The 21175-nt window shown below is 30.1% G+C and overlaps 1 protein-coding gene across 1 annotated transcript; it reads right to left on the bottom strand.

The window, feature by feature from the left end:
- Positions 1 to 200: 200 nt before the first annotated feature.
- LOC114163486 lies at positions 201 to 16654 on the bottom strand. Its single transcript, XM_028047795.1, has 9 exons — positions 16619 to 16654; positions 16135 to 16500; positions 13916 to 14005; positions 13456 to 13818; positions 13137 to 13337; positions 11403 to 11573; positions 11043 to 11310; positions 10848 to 10944; positions 201 to 1368 (listed from the first exon to the last, which is right to left on the bottom strand). Exons 1-9 carry the CDS (start codon positions 16652 to 16654, stop codon positions 264 to 266), a joined length of 2697 nt encoding a protein of 898 aa, XP_027903596.1. The 3' UTR covers positions 201 to 263.
- Between the last annotated feature and the right edge of the window lie 4521 nt (positions 16655 to 21175).

Genomic DNA, 21175 nt, shown 5'->3' with positions numbered 1-21175 from the left:
ACAATAAAAGAAGACCAAATTACATACCTATAATCTGTTTTTGGTTAATCAACTTCATAACTTCCTTTGGTACACAAATTTTATTACTTCTTAAATCAGCATGATGTTCATTGTAAGCCTTGGACTTTAGGCAATAGATCTTGCATTGAACAACAAAATTATAACAAATATTTTAATTATAACAATAGATCATGCATCTAAATTTATACAAACTTTCAAATTAAAAGAAAATTAGAAATGACATACCTATAATGTGTTCATTGTCAAAGAGTTTCAAAAATTTCTTTGTACACAACATTTTTAGTTGTGTTTGTGATATTTCCATTTTCATCCAATATAAGTATTTTCAATCCTCTCTTGGTTTTCACTCTAGAAATAGCAACATATAGTTGGCCATGTGTGAATACAGGTTGTGGAAGATAAAGTCCCACTCTAGAAAGTGTTTGTCCTTGACTTTTGTTAATCGTCATTGCAAAGCATAATGAAATTGGGAACTGTCTTCTTTGGAATTTGAAAGGCAATCCTGAATCAGATGGCACTAAATCCATTCTTGGAATAAAAATTTTGTCACCAATGTTTTTTCCAGTAATTACAGTTGCAGAGATTACATTTTTACTCAAATGGTTGACTTGCAATCTTGTGCCATTGCAAAGACCTTTTGCTTGATCAATATTTCTCAAGAGCATAATTGGCACACCTATTTTGAGCTTGAGTTTATGATTTGGTATCCCTGAACATTTGATATCATTTAAAAATTCAGATGTAAACCATTCAGATTGAACTTCATCTTGTTCATTAGATTGGCAAGGTGTATCTGAACTTAAATAAGTCACCTCTTCACCACCTAATAAAGAGAACATGAAATCATTGACTTGCTCTACAGAATCATTAGTTGGGCACAAGATTGCTCCATCATCAAAATAATTTGGATTCATCATGTTAACCACAAATTGAGGATAGACAAATTCAACCAATGACAATAAAGGTACATCTGTATTTATAATCAGCAGCTCTTCTGGAATTTCTACCATGCACTCACCATTCTCATTTACATCCATTTGGCCATCTCCAATTTTAAATATCCAATCAGCAAATTCTTTGATATCATTGGCTGTTTGATTGTTTGTTGTAGTACTTAATCTCATGTTCTTGGACAGTTTGAGCACTTTACAACAATTCCATAACTCTGAATAATTGATGGCTGATTTGATGATATCAAACCTAGATCCTTTCTTTATAACGAGTAGAATTTGTCTGAAGTCACCTCCTAAAACAACTGCTTTGCCACCAAATGGTTTGTCATTATTGGCATCATCAACATTTCGCATAATATCTCTTAGTGTTATATCAAATGCCTCAAAGCACATTCTATTCATCATTGGTGCTTCATCCCAGATAATTAAATTGGTTGCCATCAGAAGTTTAGCACGGAGAGTACCTTGCGCTATGTTGCAAGTTGATTCATCATTAATTAACAGTGGGATGTAGAGGGTAGAGTGTGCTGTTTTTCCACCAGGAAGTAGTAAAGAAGCAATTCCACTTGATGCTACGTTCAAAACAATCATGCCCTTACTTCTTAGAGCAGCTGACAATGTCTTCCACATAAACGTTTTACCTGTACCACCATAGCCATATAAAAAGAAGAATCCTCCCTTGTTTGAAACAACTGTTGTCATGATATCCTGATATACATGAATTTGTTCATCATTGAGTGCTTTAAGCAAAATATCATGTTCTTTTGCCATGTCTTCTTTATTATATTGCAGCTCATCAACAATAAATCTATTATTGAATGTATGTACATATGAAATATCAAGTTGAGGTAATGAAGGATAATCTTTCAAACATCTACCATTTGACATTAGCATTTCTTGTATTTCCATGAGACATATTTTTTGTAATTCAGCAATCTCAATTTGAAGACCTGCATAAACAAAATAATGCAATTAAAAGATATATTTTTATTGAATTACAAAAATAACAATATAAAATACCTGGTAATCTCATTTCCTTTCTCTTTTGGTACAAAATTCCATCACATAAGATACTCCATGTAGAATTCCAAACTATATCTGGTTTAGAAATTGTATTCATGGACAACAAAGTAACAAATAATCTTCTAAGTTGATACCTCGAAGCAAATTCACTTGCTTCTTTGATTGCATCAATATATTCTTTATCGTCTGCCAACAATCCCAAAGCATAGCAAGCATCTTGGTATGTTTCATAAAATTTCCCATCAATGGTCTTAATGCTTTCATAATCAATACAACCTTTTTGAATGGTGAGTAATATCCTCAAATAATAAAGTTCTCCAGAGCCCGGAGGAATATAAGTAAGTCTACCAATGTTGTAGCCTTTCTTCCTTGGTTTCCATTCTTTTTCTTTAGCAAACCACACAAATTTGCTTGGAAATTCAGAATAAGTCAATTCTTTTCCTTCTGTATAAACTTTGTTAGCCTTAAACCAAGCTAGAAACATTGTGTTAGCATTTTCGTACCTGTTGCAAATCACATTAATATCATCATTATCTTTAAACAAAGTTGATTGTTGTCCAGGAAGATGGAATGTCAATCTCTGAACAGGAGGCCATCTATGATGGATGTCAAAAGCAAATATTCGCCAAGTTGCTTCACATGGTGATAGATACCTACAATCATAATACCTCTTGATCTCATCAATAATGGTTTCTTTGTCACATTGTGCAGAGTTGTTGCTTATTTTAAGAGTAGCTCTGTCAGGACCCTTGTTGACATATTTGAACAAATATTTTATTAAATTGGTCTTGTTGCAATACTCTGTATTCACGTGAGCTTGATACCTCATTAGAAGTGGTGGATTGTAAGGAACAACACTTCTATTGTCCAGCTTAATTCCATTCTTCTCAACAAATCTACCATTATCAAGTCTTATATAGCATGGATATCCATCTTCATCAATATTAGTTGAAGATGTGAATTTTTTAGGATAAAATTTGGAACATCTTCCTTCTTTCATGCATGGTGAAGTATATCTCGTAGGTCCGCATGGTCCATGAATCATGTAACTTGCTACAACTTTTTCCAATTTTGGATACAAATCCGCATTGGGCAATTCAGCTGATATTACTTTATCAATATCAGTTGAATTTTTCAATTTGCTTTCTCCATCCAACCATAAAAGTATATGTGCATGAGGTAAACCTCTCTTTTGAAATTCTACTGTGTACATTCCTGCATATATAACAGAACAAATTAAATAGTTAAAAAAATGTAATTTCAAAAATATTCATACAGTCTATAATAATGCTTATAGAACATACCTGCAGTGGTTTTTCCAAAGAAGTCCTTTTTTTTTGAAATCTGTCATCATTTCATCCAGCTTCATTTTGAATACTCTACATACAATATCAGGTCTATCTGATGGTGACAACTCTTTTGGTAAAACAAAGTCTTTTATTTCGCTCCAATTGACATTGCATGTTATAGTAATGAACAAATCAGGATAGCCAAATTTTTTACAAATAGCCATAGCATCTTGACAATTGTTGAACATGTATCTTGTACCACCAGTGAATGAAGCAGGCAGTACAATACGTCTTCCAATTAAAGAAGGATCTGTCTCTCCTCTATTAACAGCCTCTTGTAATCCATTAAGAATATCACAACGAATTAACTTTTGATTAGCTCTAATGAACGACAGTCGTTGTGCTTCCACCATTGTATAACAATCAACCAAAAACTGTTGGAATAATCGACATGCATTCACAATATTTCCAGGTTCTATAGATCTTTGATGTATTCTAAATGTAATAAATTCTCGCAACGAAATTCTAATTCTGACCCTGGATTGACTTCTTGAATGAGACTCTCTGATTAGAATATCTTCTTGATAACCATCTTCTCCATATGGAAACATTAGAGGATACTGAAGTGGAATGAAAGCTGTGTGAGTTTCATGCAGTCTTGTTAATTCACCAGAAATTTTTTTGACAATGATATCTCTGCCTACATCCAGATTGCCAAAATCACCAACTATTAGAGCAGCTATTTCATCACATGAAGGTGTGTTGTATACTCTAGGGTCTTTGTTTCTGCCTCTAAATAGTCTTAGTGTGAAATCTGATTCCATATGTTGCAGTGACAATTCTCTTACTCTTCTAAAATATTTCGCAAGAACATTGTGAATGTCAATCATTTGAATCAAATCAGCAACCAATGATTGATCTAGATCAGATTCCTTGCTGTTAGACCTAAAACATAATAAAGAAAAGAAATGTCAACATATGTATTTCAATTTTTCATTTCAGCAAATAACTTCAGCATATATGTTACTCATTTCAACTAACCTGAAATGCTTTAGTCTGTTACTCAATTCATTTTCGGTGTCATATATGTAAATTTGTGCAAACTTTGGCTTTGATCCACGTTCTGGCAATAAACTTCCAATACGTTGATAGTTATGACCATTAAGAATAAATTGTGGTGGAGCAGAATCATTGTTCATTGAAGTATCTATCTTACCACCAATTGAAGTAAATGAAAACATGCTATTGTACAATCTTATATTCTGTAAAAATGATTTGCTTCTACGATCTACACCATTTAACAAACCTTCAAGAAGATCAGGTGGTTTTTTTAGTAGTGGAATTTGGACTTTTCCCTTTTGACAACATAATGAAAATTGAACTTCCTTTGATGTGTTACTTTTTTCTGCTCTTTCTTCATACCACAGTTGAGCTTGATAGTATGGGCATTCCAAGCAAGGATCTCCAATATTGAGTAGTTCTGAACAAAAAGCATAAAGCATTAGCACATCAAGTAATATTTTATGTATGAAATTATGTACAATTTTGTGTGACTTTACCTTGTAACTCTCCTTTGCAATACAATTCGTTTGTAATTGTAGTACTTGTACTATCTCCTACAATATTAGCAAAATGAAAAGTAATTACTAATTTAAAAAAGGAATTTATTGAAATCAATAAGTTAGCAATTCAAGATCTGAATTACCTTCATATGTTGTTCTTGTTGAATCATCATTTCTTGTGTCTGAACAATGTTGTTCTGTTGTTGTTTCATCATGAAGATTGAATCTGTTTTGAAGTAATTGTATGACTTGAAAAAGATATTTGACAACTTTATTGTTAGAGACAGAATATGAATGATTTTGAACTCCAGATGTGGCACCTATGGAAAAGAATTATTAAAACAATTATGTTACATTCAATGTCATTTTCAGTATGAACTTTTGTATATATGAGTAAGACCTACTTACCTGCACTGCAATTGTAATTATTTTGTACATAACTTCTGTGAATGCTATTGCTGAGAACTGAAATCATTAAAAAAAATGAATAGAATCATTAGAAATCATTAAAGATCAATGTAGAAATACAGCTAAATGTAGAAATTTACCACAAGGAGTATTGTATGTTATAGTAGAAACTGCGGATTGTGAAGTCATTAAGTTTATTTGAATTGGATCTTCAACTAAAGTAGTTGAAGAATTTGATATATTGTTTCCAGACACTGCATTAAAATAAACAATTGTTTATAATTTGTTAAAGTGATATTGCAATAGTAATCTTCAAAAACAAAAAAATATAACTTACCAATTGTTGACTGAAATCTTGATTTAATATTGTGAAAATTGTTGTTGTTTTCCAAATCTGAAAAATGTTTATTGTAGCAGCATTTTATGTCCAACAATACAAAACCATACATATGGCATTCATGTAACAACAATGTAACAACACTATTTAAAGAAAGAGGTAAGAAGAAGAATACTTACTAAGATGCAACTCTTGTAATGGCTTCCTTTGGATACTATTATGGACTAATTTATCAGATTCACTTCTTTTATCTATTATTAAAACAGCAAAGATATTTGATTATCAATCTATGTTGTCAAGTTCAAATCAAAATATATTTTTTCAAATAGAGAAAAAATAAACTGATATTTTTATACTTTGAGAACAATGGTTGGCGATTTTTGGTTTTTTTCTTGCATTCTGTTCTTTGTAATCTGCAAAGAAGATATAAACATAGAAATGCAGAATTTGTAAATAAATGTTTGATGAAGAGATTGTGCAGTCAAATGATTCAAGGTATATGTTAGAAAATTACTTGCATGTTGATTACTTCTTGCATTAAACCTTTGTTGTAGCACCAACTTCCTCCTCAGCCTTGCATTTTTACAATCGTTTTCCTCCATTTCAGCAGAAAACATATGGAATACTTTCAAAGGTGTCAATGGAATAAACAAAAACAAAGATAAGTTGACTCAATGGATGAAAAAGTGTTATCTGTTTTATTACTATATTGGTGAATGATTTTGTTAAACTTTTTTTGGGAGATTGTACCTCTAATCACAATTTTGGAAACAAAAATATTTGTAATTGTAATAGGAAGCAATTGTAAGACTACAAAAAGTATTTAGCAGTAGACTAAGATTATAAATAGTAATAGTATGCAGTGGTGACTGGTAATAGATCAGAAACATTCATATATATAGTAATTCTTTGATATTTGATTTGTTCTTACAAGGAACAAAAAATATGCTTTTTATGTAGGTACTACAACACGTCTTTTTTATGCAGTACTATATATAGTAGAACAAAGAGTACAATTTCATACCAAGTATGTGCCATTCTTTTTTCATGATGTCTGCAAAATTATAACATGTATCGATACATGTATGTTTACTTATAACATACTAAACCAAGATATAACCATACATGTATGTTTACCTATAACATATTTAATTATGTTTAATTATAACTCATTTCAATATGTTAAATTAAATTCTAGTATGTATCAATTAGAGTCGATGAATTAAAGATTAAGAATAAACTTTTTATTGGAATTCATAGAATTTGAGACAATGTGCAAAGGAATTTCATTAATAACAAAATAGAACTATACATATGCATTGTTGAAGATATAAAAACTTGTAGCTTGAAAACTACCTAAGTAGCAGACATGAAAACAAAACTAATTATAATTAAAAGTTTCAAATAACACCATAAAAGAAACTGTAAATTAAAGATTACAATATGTAAGCACTTTGACAGTCTGATTGCTTTTCATCTGATCAACTTCAAACACCAAGTCAATAGGTTGATCAAATCCATGAGCAGTACAAAATTCCTTCCACCCACTTCCTATTTTGTTAGACTTCTTTGGATGATTTCTCAAGAGTAGTTTGCACTTCACTATTTTGCGCGGTCCATGAAGAAGAATGTATTTAAATCTTCCTTGACGAAGATAATTGCCAAAATCAGAAGGCAAATCCTAACACATAGAATGTAATTAAAGAATTCAATAAAAATTATTAATCAGTTTAAGATATCGATTAAATTGTTTAAAAAAATTAAAATACATAAATATAAATATAAATGAAATGAATCTCACCAGATGGCTAGCATGGCATTGGTTTGGATTCAGAAATATGCAAAAATGCAACTTCGGTCCATTGAAAAGTGGTTCATCTGCTTGAAGTCTTTTAAGAAAACGTCCAATAGATAAAGGTTTGCATTTACATGGAAAAAAAGTGATGTGGAAGCAAGAATGACCAACATATCCAAAATAAATATTGTGGTTATCGTGTAGTTCATAAAATTCCCTTAAATCATTCCATCCTCCTATTACCATTGGTTTCTGTAAATTCTTGTTATAAGTGACGACATGTCTATTGCCTTCTTCATCTGTTAAAGTCCATTGACGTTCAAGTTCGTGATCATAAAGAATGGCGAATGCACGATCCACAAACCCAACAACCTCCAAGGATATAATTTTTTTGAACAACAACATAGATTAGTTGAAGAAAAAATGATAATATAATTTCAAATCCGTGAAAAAAATAAGAAGAGTAGAAGAATTTTTGTAAAACCAAAACTGTATACAAAAATTTACCAAAGACGTACCTCATCCTCAAGGTGGATAATACAGAACTGGTACCTACTCATTCTATTAAGAACTTGTTCTTGGTTGAAGTTGTTCTCCATTTGGTAGGACTTTCAGAATGGAAGTAGAAATAGAGTAGGAAAAATGGAGAATATGACGGAACTTATCTTCAAGTGTGGTTCTGATGGTAGAATGCAGATGAACATTTATAGAGGAAAAATCCCACATGAAAAGACGGGACGATTACAATTAGATTTCAAAACAGTAATGTAATTATTACTTTGGAAAACGGGTAGACCATTAAAAGGACAATATAAAATTATAAAGATATTACGTTATAAAATATTTTTAAAATATAATAATATCATAATATAATATAATATAATATATAATAAAATAAAGACTTTTTGATACAATATTAAATACGGCGGATATAATAAAGTAACAACCAATATATATATATATATATATATATATATATATATATATATAAAATATATAGAGATAAATATTAATATATATATCTATATATTATATTAAGACAAATGGAATCGAAATTGACGTAGTAAGTTAATATATAATAATTGGTTGTAAATTTATGATATATTAAATTTTTCTTTTTTAGATATATGAAAATGAAAATGGAATTTATTTAATAAACTTGGTAACCATTACAAAGAAAAATGATTCAAATTTGTGTATGGCAGCCAATTCTGTTGCCATAACTTAAAATGTGTCAACATTTAATTAGTTTGCCAAATATATATTATTTATGAAAACCAATGTAAATAAGAAATGAGAATATCTAAATTCGGTTGTTTAAGAAAAATATATCATGCATTTATGAAAATAAATATAACTAATAAATTGGAATTTCTAAATAAGTTTTTGATAAAAGTTATTTTATTATTATAAAAAATAATTGATAAATAATTGATGCTAAAATATAATATCACTTTTAAAACGTTTTGATGTAGCTGGCAATCAAGTTTGTTGACAATAATTGAAAAATGTCAACAATATTTTACAAACCAGCGGATGGAAGAAATAAAATTATATAATTTGTAACAAATAAAACCATAATAAAAGCATAATATAGTTATAATCAAATTAAATATCAAAGTTATAGTTTAAAGGAAATTGAAGACATAACCATGCGTACACATATTACAGTCCCAAATTGTCAAACATAAAAGAAATTGTCTTCAAATATTAAAACTAAAATCATTTATTGTTTGACTAATTTTTCCTTCTTAATATTTCTTTTTAGCAGCTTTAGTGGAACAGTGTCTTCTTCGATGGATTCAAGTGATAAGGTCTTCTTTGCAGATTCTCTCTTAAGTGAAGTGTTACCATCCTCATTCGTAGCAGTATCTTTGATTAAGTCAGGAGATTGGGATGCACACTCAATTGTTTCTTTGGTAAATCTGACTAATAAATCCTATAGTACAGTTTAAAAACTAATAAAATTAATAAAATAATACGTCATTAACAAAAAATGAAATTTATTAAATTTGTATACCTCTGTAATATCAACAGTAGACTCATTGACTACACGCTGTTTTTCTCTGCTAAACTCACCATTGCCAGCATAAACATCCTTTAAGAAGGTTAAGAAAATTAATTTAAAGTTATATATTACCATAGATTTCAACGAAGAATCATTGAACTTCTAAATTATATCATCATCAAGACATACTTTCTTCACTCTGAAAGATTGTTCAAGTTTGAAAGTTTGATCGTTCCTACTTTCAACTTTAAACAACAGACTTTTATTAACTAATTCTTCAAACTCCTTAGGAAAATTCCCACAACCATTCATCTACGATAACAAAGTAATTTAATATCATATTCAGAGAGATATATCGCACTGTGCTTATTACTGTATATATATAAGTTGATATATTCAAGAGTATACCTTATCATGAGACTCTAACATATCAGCACAGGTTTTTTTGAAAAGGGTGGTTGCATCCCTATCAAACAAAACAAATGTGGTGGAATCGGATGAGTCAATAACTCGAACCTTAATCCTATATCTGTAAAATATATAAAAGTATTAATTCCCAAAAGTGTAAATTATAATCATATATGTAAATTGGCATTAAGTTTAATAAAGTTAAAGTTAACCTTGGAAAGACTTTTATAACATGCTTGTTACACTTCTCGTAAAAGAACATCTTTGAATCTGGATAAACAGCTTTGTTGCAAACACAAGCCGTATACCACCAGTCATCCTCATCCAAGATATGGTTAATGGTTCCAAACAATATGAAAGTTGCAACCTTTGAATATATAAAAGATTAATGAAAAAAGGTATTGACAACAACAAAATTACATGAAATAATTTAGAAGTCATTCTAACCTCTTTACAATCTTTAAGACCTTGAATGGTCGTCCTAGGTGTAAGAGTTAAAAAGTCTTCTTCCACAGTATGTTTGGAAGTCTGAGAGAGCTGCGTTAATTCTTGAGAGGGAGATTCATTGTTCTCAAACATCCTGGGCAATACAAATTAAAGTTAAAAAAATGGATTAACTAAAAAATTAGAAAGTATTGCAATAAATGAATAACAATTTGAACATTACCTTGATTTAAGTTCAGATGCTTCCTTGAAGTTAACATTGTACTTAATCCTAGTGCAGAACTTGCAATTTTGAAGTTGAACCTTATCTAAATTTAAAAACATAGTGTATGTGAAAGTATCATGGTAATAAAAATTGTAATATAACAAAAGTAAAAGAAGTCACAGAAGTTTACCTTGAAAAGTTTTGAGTTTCACAAATTCTATACTTATAGCACAAGTTTGTACTTCTCCACTTGAAAGAAATACATTCAGTTCATCGACATAAATACCAAACAAAGTACATTCTATTCGAAACATAAACATTCAATAAATGTTATGTCAAATCATTATTTAAACAGAAATGAAAAGGTATGTAGTATATCATAGAAATAAAATACCCATCAACTTCTATTGCAATGACATTTAATTTTGTTGTCTTTCCATCAACTTGCAATTCTCTTTCAGTACCCACTCCGACCAGTAATCCCAATATATCTAAATAAAAAATAATAGAAGTCATAACATAAAAGGACGAAATAATTGTTGATAACTAAAAAATATGAATGGTAGAAAAACAAAAAATATTAACTTACCAACTAAATAATCAGTATCGAATCCAGTGGTTGTCAATAATGACAAAGGTGTGTATTGTGGTTTCACATCAGAAACCAAGTTACCATCAAGCAAACTAACTTTGGTACCAAACTGGAAATTAATCTTATAAGGGTGGTGCGTAGTTCTGTATATTCTAGAATTTGGAGCAACACTGAAATTTTGTATGGCATAAACATGACCTTCAGAAATTTTAGTCTGGAATTTGTAAATCAGAGTACGTTTGATGGAAGCATGTATTTTAGAACCCTGAAATACATCAATATAATAAATATAAAGATGTTTAACATACATATATTTTGTTCATAACAATGATGGTAAATAATTAGAAGAATAATAACCTCTTTGTCTTGAATAACCAACTCCATGGAAAAAGGACACCTCTGTTTAGTGAAATCTGGAACGAACCATGAACGTATCACCCTAACGATGATATTCCAATTCTCCTTTTCTGGAGTAACTTGGCTTACATTTTGAGTTTGCTTTTGAACTTCAGAGAGAGACATGTTGATCTCAACACAAAGATATTCAAGAAATGAGAAGTAAAAAAGTAAGTATTACATTGGTGACATATTTAAACTCACATAAAAAAGATAATAATTAATTATAAAATATTTTATTAAAAAAATTAAAAAAATAATAAAAGGTTCAAAGCAGCTATTGAGTAATATATATCTGTTTGGTCAATGATAGTAAGAAAAAGATAACATGGATTTGGCAAATTTTGAAAAAGTAAAGGTTCATAGGTTTTGGATTGTAAAATTTGTAATGGTTAAAGAAAGCAAGAGGTACAAAAGCATTAAGTAATCTGCAAACATGGAGTAATAGACATGACATGTTAATAGAAAAAAAAATTTGACCTAGGTTTACAGAAATCATACTATCATTTTCTTGTGAAAACTGCGAAAAACAGCTATTGATGTCAGAAACCAGTAATGTGTTGCAATGGTTTTTTTCACAGGTTTCATATAAAAGGAAAATAAAGGAAAAAAAGCTTTCTGATGAAGATGAACCATTAAAAGCTTACTTTGAAATGAAAACATTACCTCTTGGCGTGATGTATTGAGCAGTGAACCACTAATTGAATCACTAATATGGAAACAATGAAGATCTCCAAAAAAGTATGGCTGCATAAACAAATAATTTGAAGAAAGAAGCTATGTGCGAAGATGTTTTTTCAGGATTTGTTAACAAATGGACAAAACCTACAACTGTACAAAAGAACATATGAACTGCTACGCTTCATGTATTACTATATTTGTTAACAAAAACAAATCAAGTACATACCTTTGGTGGAACATGGTTTGTATGAATCCAGACTTCACAGAGAAAAGAGAACGGTTATTTGGATGAATAATAATTAATTAAAGTGTACAAAAAGAGAACAAAATAGTGTAATACACAATATACTTCATTAGAACAAAATAGATACAAATTACATGACATACAATAGTGCGAGAAACTTCCGGGAGAAGACAAAAGGGTTGGATGAATTAAATTAATAATATATAATAACAAATATTCAAAAAACTAAATTCGTATAAAGAATTAATAAAGTATTACATATCACGGATTGGTACGGCATAAAAAAATGTGGAAAGAATTAAGAAATTTCTCGAGCAGTGCAGAAGTCATACCAATCTACTTTTTTAAAATCATATTAAATTTTAGTTTAAATTTTTAAAAATGAGATGTATCTGAAATAAATCATGGTCATATATTGTAAAATATAAAATTTAATTGAAAAAGCTTTAATGATTGATATGACATTTGGGGGTCTGACATGAATTAAATGGCAAAGATATCCGTATATGGAAGAAGATATGCAGCAGTTAAAATTATCAGATTTAAAAAGTTGTATTTACCAATATATATATATATATATATATATATATATATATATATATATATATATATATATATATAATGTAAAAAAAGTCTATAATAATTGCTACAAAATATTACATTGGCCATCCAAAAGAAGTAATACGTTAAAATAATATTGTTCAGGGATGATTTCAGTGGCCATGATAACAGTCAAATATATTAAGCAGCACATTCACATCGTTGCTTACTTTTTCACCGTCAACCTCAAGAAGTATTATATCCCTTTCCTCTAGTCCATGTAGTTCACAAAACTTTTTCCATCCACTGCCAATCTTCACCGATCTAGCTCTAATTAACAACTTGCATTGAACCTGTGCTTTTGGACCGTAAAGCACAATTTCTGAGAAATTACTATTGCGAAAATACTTACATAGGTCTGAATTCAAATCCTGCGGAAACCAAAAAAATATAATTAGAAAACAAAAATATATATACATTAAAACGAAGATTAAAAAAAGACAAAAATAATGGTATACAGATTACAAAAAAAAAGGTAAGAAAGATCACCAGAGAGCTTGATTTGCAGTTGTATTTAGAAAGGCGGAACTCAAAGTGAATTAATTTTGACGTTGTGAGTGGAAGATTTGATCGAACATGAGTTTGAAATTTTTGCAAAGTTGTTTTTGAACAGTGATCATAAAGGTGTATTTCAAAAACAGAATTTCCAGTATGCCTTAAGTAACATAGTCTCAGTGGTTTTAAATCATAGAATTTTCTTATATCACACCAGCCATCAGTAATCCTTGGATTATAAATATCCATGTTGAAGGTAACATGGTGCATATTACCCTTGCTATCAGAAATTGTCCAAACTGGACCCAGTTCACGGCCTAATGTAATGACAAACAATCGGTTGACGTCACCAAAATCCTTCAGAAAAAAGAAAGTTCATGAAAAATCTATTATTTAAATTCAACAGAGAATAATAATGGTGAATAATTTATAACTGATGAATTAAAAAAAAAACCTGTTCTTCGATGAACATAGAAAAGAATCCACCCTTCCACTTGGTTGCAAGTATGGATTGATCACCCAATATGCATTGTTTCGTCGTCATCTAAGTAGATGGTATAAAATATTTAAAAAACATTGAAAATCAGAGAACATGATCATCTGAGAAGTGTAGTTCATAGAAAAGTTAAAGTTTAACATGGTTATGATTAAAAACAGAAAATCACGAAACAAATTTTTTTATGAGGACTGTGAAGAGAAGTGTGGTTCATAAAAAGTTAAAAGTTTAACAGAATACCTTAAAAAAATTGTAGAAGTGGGTGATGATGAAAAGGAGAATATGATAAAAAAAGAAAATGATGATGATGATGAAACAGAGAAAATGATGAAACATCGAAGATGAAGAAACATAGAAGTTGCTGAAACAGAAAAGATGATGAAATATAAAAGACGATGAAACATAAAAGCATGTCGTTCATAAAAATATTAAAGTTAAACATGCATACCTTTGTGTAATGGGAAGCGCTTTGGTATCAGAAAGAATAGCCCAGATGAGTATGAGAAAAATAAGATAAGTTGAAAATTGTAGAGGAAGGTGCATTTTTGGACTGTGAAGAGAAGTATTAGTAATCAAATGTGTTTGTCATATGGAAAAGAAGATGGTGAGGATAGAGCGGTTTAAAAATGTTTGTGCAATGGAAAAGAAAATGGTGATGATGAAACGGAGAAGATGATAAAGAAAAAAGGTGATGAACAGAAGCATAGGTCATAAAAGTGTAATAATTATACATCCATACCTTCTGTGTAATGGAGAAGCACTTCTGCAAATCTGATCTAAAGAGATGAACACATATGAGTATAATTGAAAGAAGATAACTTGTAAATTGTAAACGTAGAAGCGTTGTTTGAATGTGAAGAGATGCAGCGAGAATCAAAGCGTTTTAGTGTTCATTGCGTAGTGCAATCATGATTTTCGTCTTGAAAAGTGTTTGAATGTGAAGAGATGTAGCAGTAATCAACGAGTTTTAGTGTTGATTACGTACACTATTCATTATTATCGTGTTCATAATTGTTTGAATGTGAAGAGATGTAGCGCTAATACAAGCATTTTAGTGTTGATTGCGTAGTGCAATCATGATTTTCGTCTTCAAAAGTGTTTGAATGTGAAGAGATGTAGCGGTAATCAAAGAGTTTTATTGTTGATTAAATAGAGCAGTCATTATTATCGTGTTGAAAATTGTTTGAATGTGAAAAGATGTAGCGGTAATCAAAGCGTTTTAGTGTTGATTACGGAGAGCAATCATGATTATCGTCTTGAGAACTGTTGATAACTCTTGGACAGTGCAATTAATTTAACCTTGAGAAATTAAAAGTAATTTAAAAAAATGAAACGTTTGTTGGCTTCTGATTTATTATTTAACGTGTAGCAGAGGATATCCGCAGTTTAGTCATCATTATCTCGAGCAGTGCGATATTTAATGCATTTGAAAACTGATTGACAGGTTGATTTGAAGACAATTAAACCACTTTTTCAAGGCGGTGGAATACAAAACGCTTTCTAAACGGTCATTTAAAATTTATTTTTCAATTAATATTGAAAAATGGTTAAAAAGATTATAATTCATTTATAACTTATAAGATTCTAATAATAATAATTAATTATAATTCAGTTAGTGTTATGGTTATTATTGTTAATTGAAAATGAAATTAAGAATAAATTATAATTACTAAAATGAAGACGAAAAAAATAATACAAAATAATAAAATACATATAATAAAAGAGAACAAAATATAACTTATATATTGAGATATATAATAAATGCATACAAAATAAGAGTACAATATAAATCATCTTATATATTGATATATATAAGAAGTTCAAACAAAAAAAAAAATTTACAGCTTTAATACCAAAAAACTGGATAAAGAACTTTGATATCTCTGCTTGTTCTTTGACTTTCAACTTCAAAAAAAAATTCAGGGTGATCCTCTACAGAGAGTTGATGAAGAGCACAAAAGTCTTTCCAGCCAGATCCTATCTTAACAGACCTAGGTCTTATTATCAATTTACACTCGACCTCGCCCCTGGGTCCATGTAAAACAACATAAGAAAGTCCACTCTTTTCAAAATAAGTAGCAAATTCTTTCTTCAAATATTGAAAAAAGAATGTGAAGAGATATTAATTATTAGAAAGGAATGGAAATTTAAAATAATATCAAAAATTCAAAACTAACCAGGTGGCTTGCTTGACAGTAGTATGTGGATAGTTCAACAGTAAAATGGATTAAGTTCGACATAGAGAGAGGACGACGTATGGCAACATTGTTGAGGAACTTGGTCTTGATTCCTGTGTCTGCAGAACGTTTAGAGACGTGGACTACGAAAGATGAATTTCCCACGTATTTGAACACAAGCAACTTGTCAGACTGATCTCCATAGAAAGATCTTAGTTGGTTCCAGCCTTGAGTAATCATTGGAGTGTGAATATCCATGTTGTAAGTAACATGGTGAACATTACTTTGGTAATCCACAACGGTCCATTTAGCACCAAGGTCCTTCCAATAGCGTATGATGAAGACTCGGTCGACGTGTCCACAGTCCTTAAAAGATTAGCAAGTTAAGAAGAAATAAATAAATAAATTTAAATAAGAAAGATAAATGTTATTGAATCAAAAAATATACCTGGTCTTTCAAAAACATAGAAATGAATCCGCCAACCATGTCTGAAGAAAGTATGGATTGTGGTGTGGGCATGGTTCCATTGAAGCAGAATAGGTTGGTGATGAAGTAAAATTGTAAGAGAACAAAATGGTTAACAGTACAAAAATCAGATGTCTGACTTTGAATTGGTAAACACAGGGAATATATATATATATATATATATATATATATATATATATATATATATATATATATATATATATATATATATATATAAAAGCAATAGGAGAAGTCATAGCTGTTGGAAGTATCCGTACCAACTGAACAGTCTTAAGTGGTAAAAGTAGAGGTTAATAAATACGAATTCAAAAATTATACGTTAAATAAAAAAAATATTATGAAACGTCGTAAAAGTATAAGAAGAATTATTTAATGTAATTTTGGAACGTTTATTTTTTTGAGGATGGTGTATATTTAATATTGGAATCTAATAAAGTTTAATTATTATAACGTGTGGCAGACGATGGATCAGTTTATTCATCATTATCTCGAGCAGTGCGAAATTTAATGCGTTTGAATACTGATTGACAGGTTGATTTGGAGATTTATAAAAGCAGAATTTGAAGGGGTAAAGGGTGATTTGAAAAATGTGAAAAACTCTTTGAAAAATGTGCAAATGAAAATGAAAATTGGGTAAAAATTTGTAGATTAGGTGATAGAATGAATTATTAAAAAAAAACCATTAACGAAAAAAAATGAAAGAGTTTAAGAAAGAAAAATAAAGAAGATGAAGGGTTTGCTTGTAAAAGGTGAAAAAGTAAAGAAAAATTGGTGAAGAAAAAGGTAGATTTTCATACAAATTACTTACCAGTTGAAATTGGTGAAGACTACTGCATTACTTTGAAATGTTGATTTTAAGCCTGTATCCAAAAGAAAAATATAAGAAACAGTTATATCAAAGTAGATAAACGCCAAAAATAGTTAGATTAACTATTTTGAATGAAGAACTTTGCCAAAATATAGTGTAAGTTGGTAAAAATAAAGAGATCTGCTGAAGAAATGCTTTATTAAAAAAAACCATGAACGAAAAAAAATGAAAAAGAGATTTGAAGGTAGAAAAGTAAAGAAGATGAACGGTCGCAAAAGTGAAAAAATACAGATAAACAACAGTTAGATCTACATAAACAGAAAAAAAAAGTTAGATAAAAAGTTTATTTCAAACCTGATGTTAAATCTGCGGCACTGAACGATTATTAGAAATGTAGCAAACCTAGAAAATACAATGATGCAATAAACATGTTAGATATGACAAAATAAAAGAATAATGAGTTGTTCGCTGGAAAAAAGTAGAAATAACAACGAAATCTAGGTAATAAAACCATATGTCGCAGTGAGCCATATTAGTCTTGTACAAAGAAACGCATGAAAAAGATAGATCAGACAAAATATAAGAACAAAAATAGATGTTCGATTTCTGGGTTAAAATTCTAAAAAAACGATTGAAAAAGATAAATATCATAAAAAATAAGAAGAAATGAGTTGTTCGGATGAGAAAACTGAAAAAAAAATCGACTTTTGGTTTAAAACCTGTAAAAAAACGCATTGAAAAAGACTTCTAGGTTTAAAAGTCTAAAATAACGATTGAAAAAGATAGATCTCCCAAAAAAAAAAAAGAAATGACTGTTTCGGTTGAGAAAACTCTAAATAAAATCGACTTCTCCGTTTAAACTTGTAAAAAAAAGAATGAAGAAGTTAGATCTGACAAAATATAAGCAGAAAATGAGTTGTTGGCTTAAGAAGACTAAAAACAAAAAATATTTCTCCGTTTAAATCTGTAAAAAAAGGGATGAAGAAGTTAGATCTGATAAAATATAAGCAGAAAATGAGTTGTTGGCTTAAGAAAACTCAAAACAAAATATATTTCTCCGTTTATACCTGTAAAAAAAGGGATGAAGAAGTTAGATGTGACAAAACATAAGCAGAAAATGAGTTGTTGGCTTAAGAAAACTCAAAACAACAAATATTTATCCATTTAAACCTGTAAAAAAAGGGATGAAGAAGATAGATCTGACAAAATAGAAGCAGCAAATGAGTTGTTGGCTTAAGAAAACTGGAACCAAAAAATACTTCTCCGTTTAAATCGGTAAAAAAAAGGGATGAAAAAGTTAGATATCACAAAATATAAGAAGAAGATGAGTTATTCGGTTGAGATAACTGAAAATAAAATCGACTTCTAGGGTTATCAAACAGCTGAAAAGAGGAAGATGAAGAGTTGTGGTCTGTGCGTGAGAAAAACAGAGAAAAGAGGAAGGTTGAGAAGAAGATGAAAAGTGTGGACCGCGAAAGAGAGGAGAAGAAAAGAGAGAGAGAGAGAAAGAGAGAGAGAAACTTTTTGAAGGTGATAATAATTGAATTTTGAATTTTTTTAAAAACTCTGAAAATTATGGTTGATTGACACGTTAGCCATTTTACCATTTGTAGAATGAAAATTTTGAAATGAAGTGGATCAGATATATTATTTTATAGAGAAAGTTGCCATTTGTTAGTTTAGAATTGTATATAGTATTAGATTCCACTAAGTAAGTAAGTAACGTTATATTATTTATTATTATCCACTATATTTATAATTTCATAATTTCATAATTTAATAATATTTTATTATTTATTAATATCCTTTTATAAACCGCAAATCCTCCCCCAAATCAAGTCAAGCTCCATCTACAAAGGCTTAAAGAATTTGTGGTCAAATTCTCTCCAAGGAGGGGAGGATGATGACGGATTGACCCCAACAAAGGACGGAGGCACATGCTTAAGAAGACTAAGCATGTTCAGAAAGGAAGTTCACTAATCCTTCACCCCTTTCATTTGTGTTTGTTATTTTTTATTCCCTAAGTTGACTTAGTTGAATCAACTTTAGTTGACTTGTTGACCTTTGAATATGTTTGACTTGTTGACTATAGTTGACTTGACTTAAGCCAACATGCTAATCTATATTTATTTGCTTTGTAGGTTAATTAGGAGTAAGAAAGCAATGTTAGGTGGAGCATGGTGATTGGGGAGCATAAATGATATGGAGGAGAGAGTAAAGCAAAGGCATAAAGTATAAAGTAAAATGCATGAAGCAAGTGCACCTATGTACCTTTGATCTCCTTTGTTTTTAGCACACTTTGGCCACTTTTTGGAGACATATGAGACACATTCTTTGTCTCCTTTTGTGCTAGAACGAAATTAGCCTTGCACACACCATAGTTAGCTCTTTTGTCTCTCATTTTTGTAATCTTATTTGACCTAGTTTCTAGAAGCTAGGGTTAGGCTTTTGTAGAGACATCCGTAGGTATCTTTTATTTGCTTAGAGTCCCCTAAACTCTTCTATATAAGGGGTGCTCCTAGACATGTAAAAACACTCTTGTGTCTCAACCATTTGTGAGAGTTTCCTCTCTAAGGAGTGAATACTTTTAAGCCTTATCTTGCATAGCAGGTGGCGACACACATCCACTCATCTTCAAGGTTGCCATGGCTTCTAGCCTAGCCTTGTAGTGGCGTGCTTCTCACATTTTTTACCATTTCTTTCCTTTCCATTTTATGTTTTCTTCTTCCTTTAATTGTTCTTGGTTTTCTATGGTTTATGTGTTTTCCATTTCCTTTTTGTTTTGAATCAATCCATCATCTTCTTCTCTTGAGTTTTGTGAAAGGAACCTTCACATCTAGATAGCTTGCTATCTTAATGTCCAGTGGGAATTTCACTTAGCTTTCTTAATCAACTCACACCATATTCAATAATCTTTAAAAGAAACAAGATAATCCTTCATCATTTGGTATCTAGAGCCTAGGTTATCTTGAATATGGTGTTTTTCATGTGATAACCTTATCTTGTTGTAGTTATCTTGGTATGGTTCAAATTTACTTCCATTACACACAAAAATAGTGTTGGCAGAAAACGTGACGATTTTAAAACAATAAACTGCACCAGCTCAGTGGTCCAAAAGTTACATTCTTGGTGTCAAAAGAAAGCTCTTTGAGTCTAGTTTCCAGAAAAAAAAGAACCAATGCATTTGGAGTTCTGTGGAGAAAGTTATGATCAAATTAGTAAGCAATGGCCAGATTTGCCAAGAATACGTGAATCAACATTTTCAAGTTCTGTTGTGACAGTTTGGCTACGATTTTTGCACCTCTTTAAACTCCTAAATGTGGTTGGATAACATATCTTTGGATGCTTAGTCTTTGGACAACAACTTCTTCCAAATAAGTTGTCACTAAATTTTTCAAATGTTAGTGAATAATTTAATATTAAACTCTTGGGACAAAGTTTGAGTATAGAAAATGAGTATCTACACTCTAGTTTGAAACAAGTAGGTGACGAGTCACGATTCATTCTTAAAGATCCACATATATCACAAAAAAAAATGGAGAAATATATAACTCAAAATGGTAGAAATTAAATTAAATCTAAAATATCACTTGATAAGTCATCAATACAAAAGAAAAACATGAAAAAATATGTTATGAATATGGAGAACATGGTCACAATAGTAGGACTTGTAAGAAATACAATTGATTCTTATTTATGAATAACAAATTCATTACAAATATAATATGTAAAGAAATTATTTTTCT

This window comes from Vigna unguiculata, chromosome 9, assembly GCF_004118075.2.
Source record: "Vigna unguiculata cultivar IT97K-499-35 chromosome 9, ASM411807v1, whole genome shotgun sequence".
Classification (NCBI taxonomy): Eukaryota; Viridiplantae; Streptophyta; class Magnoliopsida; order Fabales; family Fabaceae; genus Vigna; species Vigna unguiculata.
Note: the sequence above shows the minus strand (reverse complement) of the source record. Positions and strands in the feature narration are given on the sequence as shown.

What these genes read in the sequence shown, in the direction of transcription:
- LOC114163486 (XM_028047795.1), bottom strand. Translation starts at nt 16,654, where the DNA reads ATGCCCACACCACAATCCATACTTTCTTCAGACATG. An exon ending in TTGAGGTTGACGGTGAAAAA is followed by an intron (nt 11,574 to 13,136) that starts GTAAGCAACGAT and finishes CTTTGTGTTGAG; the next exon opens with ATCAACATGTCTCTCTCTGA. An exon ending in ATTGCAATAGAAGTTGATGG is followed by an intron (nt 1,369 to 10,847) that starts GTATTTTATTTC and finishes AATGATGAATAG; the next exon opens with AATGTGCTTTGAGGCATTTG.